The sequence below is a fragment of the Vulpes vulpes genome, chromosome 13, assembly GCF_048418805.1.
Source record: "Vulpes vulpes isolate BD-2025 chromosome 13, VulVul3, whole genome shotgun sequence".
NCBI lineage: Eukaryota > Metazoa > Chordata > Mammalia > Carnivora > Canidae > Vulpes > Vulpes vulpes.
Genome location: NC_132792.1, coordinates 102,497,359 through 102,507,492, shown reverse-complemented (window position 1 = coordinate 102,507,492; position 10,134 = coordinate 102,497,359). Strand labels below are relative to the sequence as shown.

At 42.8% G+C, this 10,134-nt stretch overlaps 1 protein-coding gene across 1 annotated transcript; it reads right to left on the bottom strand.

The window, feature by feature from the left end:
• Positions 1-3,056: 3,056 nt before the first annotated feature.
• Positions 3,057-9,909, bottom strand: TTR (transthyretin). The gene is made up of 4 exons (XM_025996869.2): positions 9,685-9,909; positions 8,428-8,558; positions 6,385-6,520; positions 3,057-3,309 (listed from the first exon to the last, which is right to left on the bottom strand). The coding sequence occupies exons 1-4, from the start codon at positions 9,751-9,753 to the stop codon at positions 3,202-3,204; spliced, it is 444 nt and encodes a 147-aa protein (XP_025852654.1). The 5' UTR covers positions 9,754-9,909; the 3' UTR covers positions 3,057-3,201.
• Between the last annotated feature and the right edge of the window lie 225 nt (positions 9,910-10,134).

The window sequence follows — 10,134 nt, the reverse complement described above, 5'->3', positions numbered from 1 at the left end:
ATCGAATCCCACGTCGGGCTCCCGGTGCATGGAGCCTGCTTCTCCCTCTGCCTGTGTCTCTGCCTCCCTCTCTGTGTGTGTGTGTGTGTGTCTCTCATGAATAAATAAATAAAATCTTTTTTACAAATGGCATATTTCAATGAATACAAACCAGGATAAAATTTGGGTTTAGATTAATTGATGAAAGAATCTCAGAGGAGGCTGGTTATATTAGTTTTCCAGGGTGGTAGTAACAAAGTACCACAGGTGGGTAGCTCAAAATAACAGAAATTTATTGTTTCAAGGTTCTGGAGTTATAAATCCAAAATCAAGGTTTCAGCTGGGCCATACTCCTTCCAAAACTTGTAGGGGAGAAGACTTCTGTTGATGACTATCAATCCTTGGTGTCTTTGGCTCACAGCTGATTGTCACTCCATTCTTTCTGCCTCTGTCACCACCTGGCCTTCATTCTGTGTACCTGTGTCTGAATTTTCCTCTTATAAGGACACCAGTCCTATTAGCTTAGGGTCCAACCCAATGACTTCATCTCTACTAATTACATCTACAGACTTTATTTCCAAATAAGGTCGCATTCAGAGGTATTGGGTGTTAGGACTTCAATGTATCTTTTTAGGAGACACAATTCAACCCATAACATTAGTGGCCATGAAAGGCATAAGCCAAGATACTAACACATAACGAAGAGCAAAGAAGCAAAGTATCATTTTAGTGGAGGCGGCATGGACAGAGAACTGTCAGGGACCAGACAACACATTCCACTTTCTGCCAAGATGCTACATAGCTTCCAGAAGATAGATGACATTCAGAAAGGAAGGAGAAGGCTGAGTGTTAAACAGGAAGTCAAATTGAGTTGATTTCAATGGACAAGATTCAATTTGTTGATGCCAAGAAGAAATGAGGCAGGAACGTTAAAAAGTTAAATTCAATTCAGATGTGTGTGTGTATATATATATATATATATATATATATATATATATATATGGAAGATTCGTATTTTCAATCTGCTTGGGCTATAAAAATCCATAGCTATTTAAAAGCGGCCAAATTGAAATGTAGCATTTTATTAATAGGCAGGTCAGTGACCAATACAATCATTGTAAGTATTAGATTGAATCTTACAAAATTGCCAATATTTGACCATTTAATCTATAAAAATGCCAATTTGATGTGGATTAGCCTAATATATGTGGCAAAAGGACTTGCTAACCTCATTAATAGAATGAGAGGCATTGATTTTTACCACATGGATTTGAGGCAAAGCTTAATACATTTGTTAAAAAGTCTAAAAACCACATTCCATTTTCTTCAAATTTCTTCCTCCTTCTACACAGCCAGCTAGAGCGTGGCAAGGTTTTAGATTTGAATTTGGCAGAAAATGGAATAGCTGCTTAGGTATGTTTAGGCCTAAACCTTGCATCAGATCAAGGTTGTCCTGAGGAATCCTGGTTGGAGATTGTGCCCCAGAGGAACTCTCTGCCCCAGCCACATGGGAACCTGGTGATAAGTTTCCTAGTATGGGTCTCTATGGTCTAGAAGATGAATTTGCAGCTTTAGCAGGTGGCGTAGAAAGACTGCGTTCACTCCAGCCTTCTTTCCTTCTATTCCTAACCTTACTGTGGCAGAGATGGTTCTTGACCCCACAGATGAGTGCTTTTCTCCAGAATGCAGTCATTCTGGGAAATGACTCCCAGCCAGGAACTCGATCGCTCAGTGCATTTAAATGAGACCATGCAACAAATTCTAGCCACATAAATGTCAGTTGGAATCATGCATGTCATTTCAGCATGGAGGGGATAAAGACCATACTTTCTCTCCTTCTTTCAGTCTGCTGACTAGGTGTCTCTTGAGGCCACAAAATAGACAAACTAGGGCCCTGAGTCACCATTTGGAGGAAAGCCACCCTGGAAGTCAGTAAAGAACTCCTGCATCAGACTTGGTGCGAGTGAGAAATAAACTGTGGTTTTGTTAAACCCCGGAGATTGGGATTGTTATTATGGCAGCACAACCTAGCCCACCTTAATACCTCCTACCCATCAACATCCTCAAGCTCCATCTGTTCCCTCAATTTACCACGTTGTTTCACTGTGTCTGGGCCTTGCAATCTCTGCTCTCTCCATCTAGAATAACTCCTCCCTCTTCTAGCTGGTAAACCGCCAAGATTGAGAAGCAAAATTTATTCAGAGTCCTTGTCTGACTTCTCCCGGCTGTTTGCTACGCCCTCGTTCCTCCCCTTGCTGAGCCTTGTACCCTAGCCTCTGTGAAATCATGTTGACATCGTCATCTTCTCAAAAGACTGTGAGCTCTGTAAATGCAGGCAGTAGATCTCATTCTTTATGTTCAGGGCACCTAAAATAGAACTTGGCATGTAGCGGTTTCCCAGTGTGGGGATTTTGGGTGAGTCTATGGGAATGGGGGTAGGAGGGTTCTCTGATTACATCTTTTGTTCAGCTGGCTATGGTGTGTGGTTGGTCAGAACCAGATTAGAGGCCTCAAGTCACTACAGGTCTGTCCCTGTACAACTGAGCTGCTCTTGAAATCAGCAAAGCACTTAAAAGGAATGCACAGAATAAAGAAGTGGGTCCTCAGCATTCGTCTTTTGCTATTCACTGAAGGTTAGAGGAAACTAAAGCTTTCTCTTTTTCAGAGTTTGTGTTTTTAATGGCTGCAGACCATGTTGAATATGTGCTTAGCTGGAAAGACACTGGGAATTGAGACTTCCCCCAGAATTCAGCCAGAGACTTTTTTGAGTTCCCTAGCTTCTCTCTAAAATTTGATTTTTTGGGGCACCCCCGGTGGCACAGCGGTTTAGCGCCGCCTGCAGCCCGGGGTCTGATCCTGGAGATCCAGGATCGAGTCCCGCGTCAGGCTCCCTACATGGAGCCTGCTTCTCCCTCTTCCTGTGTCTCTGCCTCTCAGTCTCTCTCTCTCTCTCTCTCTGAATAAATAAATTTAAAAAAATACTTATTAAAAAAATAATAATAAAAAAATAAAATTTGATTTTTTTTTTGAAAGGACAACCAGGAAATAAAAAAAGCAAGTTCAAATGAAGTGGGAAGTGCTTTAATAGGAATGTTTTATTATCTCTGCCCGAGTTTCTAGGATAGCTTATAAAGTGAAAACACTGCTTTAATAAAAACGGAATACTACTGGTTACACAAAATCCTGCCCTTTCTCCTTCAAATCCACCAAAGGAGGAGTCCTTCATTCTTTGGGGTTGCTGACAAGGGCTGTCGTGGAGTAGGAGTAGGGGCTGAGCAGGGCAGCGATGGTGTAGTGGCGGAGGCCAGAGTCATTGGCTGTGAACACCACCTAAGAGAGAGCACAGACAGGGTCCATTTCGCAAAGAGCCAAAAAAAAAAATGTGAGTCACTGAGAGAGAGACCACTGGAAGTCCCATGGCAATTTAATCCATTTTATTTTATGATTTCTATCTCTGGAACAGTTTGAACAAAAGGCAAAAATCCAAATATGCTGGTAAGACTCCATGGGTGCCTGATGGGTGCCTGGCACAACCCTTCGTACAAGATTTCTTTACTATACCTATATCAGGTCTCTCTCTCTCTCTCTCTCTTTTTTTTTTTTTTTTTTTTACAAATTCACACTAGAAACCAGGGTGGCCCTAGCCCAACTGAGGGAAATCACAGAGAACCTAAATGCTCTTGTCCATTTTCTTGGTTTTAGAAAAAGAAGAAGAGGTAGTAACTTGTGCCCAGTGACCCAAACACTGAAGAATGGTGACTGCTATTCCCATCCGACACCAGAGACCTAGAATTGTAGAACTGAAAGGAAATATTCTTCCCATTTTATAGATAAGTAAACCAGACCTCTGAGTTCATGTTTGGGCCAAGTTTATATGGGACAGAGCAAGGTTAGAAGTTAAGGCTCCTATCTCCAAACCCAGAGATTTTTCTCTCTCTATTCCTTTGCATTTTTTAACATGAAGAACAAGTATGTTTTTATGTGTATAACAAGCTATGAAATATGGGGTAAAGGTGCTGTAAGGCTCTAGTTACAATAGCAGAGTGTGGAAGATTGTGTGGGAATTTTGAAATAGACACACATGGGTTGGAGCTCATTCGAGCTTTCTATTTGTACAAATTGTTGACCAAAGTGTTGTTCCAGTTAATCATCAGGCAGGTTTAGTAGGCTTTCTGAGACTTAGGCACTGGGATAGTCCAGGTGCCAGAGTGAGACAAGTAGGGATGAACCTGGTTCAGGAGAGAGATGGGGGACAGTGAGGAGGTCTTTAATTTTCACTTCTTTTGTATCCAGGCCTTGGATTGAGCTTTGGACACATCCGGGATAAATACATTTTGTTTCTAATATGGAAAAAGGAAACCTTGGTTGTTTGGAGACAGGAGAAAAAAAAGATCTGATTGAATCATACTGAAAAGAAAAATAATATTAGGGCAAGAGTAGGTAACAATCACCTAAGAATCTCTGAAGGAGAAAAAGCTAAAGGCCAAGTGTTTAGAATCATCCAGGGAAAGCTTCTCCTGTCTAATATTGACATTGGCCTCCAGCCCCACTTGATTCTTCCTCAAAACTGTATATGGCATAATCTTTGCTTGAAATCCTGTTAAGAGGACTACTAGTTTCACAGGAAACTTCCTAACTCCCTCAGTAAGTATAGCAGGGCCACCAGGGTCACTGGCAAAGGAGGAGCTGGCTAATACAGAAGGAGAGCACTTGCCTGGGAAGTCTTGATGGGAAAAAGCTGGCAGGGAGGAACTCATGACTGAACCCGCCAGCACAAGCCATTGAGCTGAGACAGTGGGACTCACTCTTGTGCATCTGCTCTCTCTCTCTCTCACTCCCCATATCCATTGGGCTGATAGTCCCACCTAATAGGTCTGACATCAGTGGCTCCCCTTCTACCTCCAGGGTGGAAGCGTGTTTTCACTTAGGAATTTCTAGCATTTAGTGGAGTGTTGGACACATAGAAGGCTTTTATTTTCAAGATGTTAGTTGAGCGAATACTAAGTAAGTAACAGACAAGGAAGCGAACATTTAAAGAATAGGAGCATCATGGCCTGGATGGTATGATCTTCTCATTAGCCTGAGACCAGGGAAGACAAGGGTTCCAAGGAGGCTGATCCTGGATCTATGGCCAAGGCTGAGCCTCTAGGGGTGGATGTGTTATGGTAGGCACCTCCAAGCCCTGCACAATCTCAACTAGGCTCTTTGTCTTGCTGCCTCATTGAGGAGGAGCAGCCAAAAGCGAGCTTCTTGGTAGATGGGGAGCGCCCTCTCCCTGGATGACTTGTGAGCCTCAGAAGTCAAACAGGCCCCTGTGGTTTTCTGGCAACACTGTCTACCAAAAGAACCATTTGATCAATTGAAAGTCTCATCCATGCCTAAGCCAGAGGGGATGGTTCCCTGTCATGCTGAGCTATTTTTGATGCGATTATATGATCATTAACTCTGACCAGCATGTCTGGATTCTATTTCCATGACAGCCATCTGTTTTAAATGACTTAAGGAACTACAGACAAGGAGAAGACACTGCGATTGGGCCTGTGTATAACTTGGAGGTTCCTACTACCTCATAAGCAAAAAATAAAGTGTGAACCAAGGGTTACAAATGTGGCTTTATTAAGATTATTTTTGGCCTGACTTCTTACAAGAGGAAAGTTGAAACACACCTGAGTCTAAGCCCAGCCTGGGCCCTGTTGGTAATTATTTGTACTCCTCCCTTTACTAGCCTGTGACTTTGGGCAAGTTATTTCACTGCTTGGTGCTTCAAATTCTTCTCCCGTATAAGGAGGATGATAAAATGAGGACCCACCCCAGTGGGCTGTGGAGGAAGATTGGGGACGTTAAGTGTAGAAAAGACAGCAGTCTAGCACGTGGTGTAGGCTCAACCAGTGTTATCTGTTGTGTTACTGTTATTATTTTGAATTTGCTGAATGTATATGCATCACCCCAAATCACTTCTCCAAATGTCTAGGAGCCAGATGTGTTTTGGAGTGAAGTGTTTTTTTCGGATTTTAGAGAAGTAAAATGGCGCCTCTATGTTCCATTCCGTAACACCCTAGTTAGGGTCTGGAGGGCTGCTAGTCATACAACATATTAACAGTTCTTCAGCAAGTAAGTATTCCTAGTCAGTGGAAGTAAAGAAGATAATAAGGAACATCATGTAAATGCAAGTCATGTTACTCAATGAGTTTCCACCACACTTAGAAATAAACTCTGCTTTTCAGCGTGTTACAGATTTCTGACTCTAGAAACAGAAAAGAGAGTCTGTGCTAGTTCAGTGCCATCCTTATGACATTTCCATGGCGTGTGTGATGTGACTGGCAGACTGACCACTGCCTGGGATTAACAACAAAACAAAACAAAACAAAAATAATAAAAGCAACTCAAGTGTCTCTACTCTCTCACCTCTGCATATTCATGGAACGGGGAAATGCCAAGTGACTTCCAGTAGGACTTGGTGTCTAATTCCACTTTGTATACCCCTTCTACAAATTTCTCAACAGTCGTGAGCCCATGGAGCTCTCCAAATTCACTGGTTTTCCTAGAAGGTACAAAATTACAGGTTAAGTTAGGCATTGGGGTACTGAATGCCACGGCAAGGTAACACCACACACGCACACGTGCGCGCGCATACACGCACACACACACGACATATATATGCAGTGTGTATATGTGGGGGGAATATACATATAAATATACATATACACATATTCAGGAAAGGAAGAGGGAAGGAAAGGTGAAATCCTAGTAACTGAAACCAACTGACAGGAAATTTGTTAGAAATGTTTCAAAAAGCTCGTTGTACATTTTTCTTAGGATGAGAGGTATGGGTATAATGTTTTTTTATTTTTTTTTTTATTTTTTATTTTGGGTATAATGTTTCACTTCAAAAATAGTCACTGCAGTCCAGGGTTGGCTTTTGGGTGAAGGTTCATTACTAGGCCTCGGAAGCGGCCACAAGCCGCTTGGCCTCTCAGTCCCTCTGGCACCAGGGTCTGACTCCTTTCCCCCCTGATGTGAGGGTGTCTTTCAGAGGCAGTATCACTTGTACTCACAGGGGGAGCCCCAAAGTATAACCAGGAACCTGTTTCTGAAATTATTATTTATATATTTCATCTCTTTGGTAACACTTTACTAACAACAAATATGAGGCAACTCCTTTAAAAAAAATAGCTAGGCAACTTGTATTCCATTGCTGACATTAAAAACTGCTGTCCATTAGGCCTCAAAAACTGACAAATAGAAACGGTAATTGTCTTTACTAACTCAGATCATTGCCTTTCCACCGTTCTTCTTTTCTAGGAAGAAAATATTTAATTTCTCTCTCTCTCTCTCTCTCTCTTTTTGTCTGTCAGAAGAAAAAAAAAGATTCACAGGAACATCTCAATACTTCTGGGTGTTCATTCTATCTCTTGCTTAGAATATTCTCTTAAGTACTTTCCACATTGTGCTTGGCATTTTAGATAAACATAAATGAATTCACAAATAAAAACGCAATTGAAACCACACTAACGAAAATGGTCTTCCTGGTGATGGGTGAAGAATCATAATGTGGTTCTTGGGATTCAATTAAAACCCACAGACATTGTCCTTCCTGGAGACATCAACACTTAGCAGTATTGTTTGGAGCTGAGGGTTTCTTGGCTGCTCATTTTTTTTTTCCCAGTTAGTTGTTTTTGGTTCCCTAATGTGCATTTTCTTTGAAATTCTTGCTAAGGGAGGGGGCAAAACATTCTGAAAATTGTGAAATGGCCGATGAGAAGGCATTGTCGCACCTGATGTTGGGTGATGGGTCTGTGGCCATGCTTTGCTTATGTGACTTTCTTGTCTGTGTCCTTTTGTTATGGAGTGCAACAGCCTCCAACCTGGCACAGAGTAGGTGCTCCACAAGTGCTTGTTGGATGAAAGTGCTGGATTCTGGATGATCCAGATAAACTACAGACAGGTGCCTTGTTGACCTGTCCCTCAGTTCCTTTCTTGCCATTAATAAAGTGGCACAAGTTGTACATCTTGCCTAAAATTCCAAGCCAAGGACGCTCAGCTTAAGGGTTATGTGAGGGCACCAGACAATGTGCGACACTTCTGAAATTATATGTATGTGTGTGTGTGTGTGTGTGTGTGTGTGTGTGTGTGTGTGTGATTTTTCTGGGCATGGAGACCATAGTTTTCATTATCTTCTTAAAGTGGTCTGTGACCCAAGAAGGCAGGGGAAGCACTACTAGAGTATGAGGGGGTGCTGGCTGGCTGTCCATTCTGGGCACTTCCAGAGAAGTGAGGCAAAGCAAGAAGATGGCATCCTCTGCACCACCTACTTGACCCCTGCCTGCATTTCCAGTCTACTTGGTTGAAGATTCTTCAGTGAATGATGTGAGCCACTCTCTCTAATAAGTGGCAGGAGAATGAGCAGTTAGAATGAGACCCCATGTCCGGATTTGTTGGGCAGCTTACCCGGAGGCGAAGGGTTCCCAGGTCTCATCAGCAGTCTTTTTGAACACTTTCACGGCCACATTGACAGCAGGGCTGCCTCGGACTGCGTCTAGGACTTTGACCATCAGAGGACACTTGGGTCCACTAGTGCCCTGGGCATAGAGAAGGCCAGAAAGAGGTCAACAAAAGTGATAAGAGGGAAAGGATCTATTCTTTTCATTTTAAAAAAATTTTCAGATTTTATTTAGTTATTTGACAGAGGGAGAGAGAGCATAAGCTGGGGGAGTGGCAGGCAGAGGGAGAGGGAGAAGCAGGCTTCCCGTGGAGCAGGGAGCCCGATGTGGGACTTGATCTCAAGACCTCAGGACCATGACCCGAGCTGAAGGCAGATGCTTAACCAACTGAGCTATCCAGGTGCCCCTAAAAGGATCTATTCTTTATGGTGCTAGAAATCTAGAACAAGGTAAAAAGTACATGCCAATTCCGTTTCCAGCAATGCAAGTGTTGATAGTTAATGAGCTCCCCTTCTCAGTGTAACCAGACATGATTGCTTCCACAGCAAAGCTGATTTCTGTCTCCAGACACGCTACAATTGACCGGGGACGTGTATAACGAATTTTAAGGGAGAAAGTAGGCCCTTTGAGAAGAGTTGCTTTGTTAAGCCTCACTATTTGAGTGGAATTACTGAAAAGGTATAATGTGCCATAGGACCAAATAGTTAGTTTTTCCCTGAGAGCATTCTAGTCGGCTGTTGCTGTAGTAATTCCCTCTCACTGGCTGCAAAATAATGTCAGACTGTTTCGTGGGCCATTTTATAGTATGAGTTAATTCTTTTAGAGTACTTAAGAATTAGGTATTTGATTAGAACAGTGTCTGCCAAGCCTTGCAAAAATCAATCAATCAATACCTTTAGATTAGCTGAAAAGAAACAAGCTTTATGAAAAGATGCATTTCTGAAAACATAATATCGGTGGCTTCATGAATATCACACCTTTATTTCTACCATCTCGCTGAGGGAATGGAGTGGAGGAGCCAGGCACTGTAAAGCCAGGGCACCAAAGCAAGAGCAGGGAGCACCCAGGGGTCCAAGCCTCAGTTCAGTGAGCTCTGCAGAACTTGATTCAGTCTGAGGTTTGAATCAATGAGATTTAAGAGTTGATGCTGGGTACCCTTGTCCTAGCAACAAAAGCCAGCTGGCAGAGCCAAAAGAAGTCACTTCCACCTCAACTAGTGTACATAAGGATCATACAAAAGGACTTCACAGAATCAAACACTCACCGCAGGGCCGGCCTCAGACACAAGTACCAGTCCAGCGAGGCAGAGGAGGAGCAGACGATGAGAAGCCATCCTGTCAAGAACACCAGGGCCTCTGTGGCAGCCGCCCCCTCTGTGGGGCTTTTATACTCCCTTCTCCCAAGCCATGGGGCTGATCCCTGCCAAGCTAACTCCAAACCTGCTGATTCTGATTATTGACTTAGTCAACAAAGAGAGAATAAGTAACTCACACAAATATGAACCTTGCCTAGAGAGATTAGAGTGTAGGAACATTAGCTCTATGAAATATTCTTATTCTTAACAGGTCATCGACCCGCTAGATTGCCAAGACAAAACAAACAAGACCAAACACAAATATTCTTCTCCCTGCTTGGCTGGAGGCAGCAGCATTCTTGGGGTATATCTCTATGTATTTTCTCCCTTACTGATTTCTCTGCGTGTTTTTTCATTTTC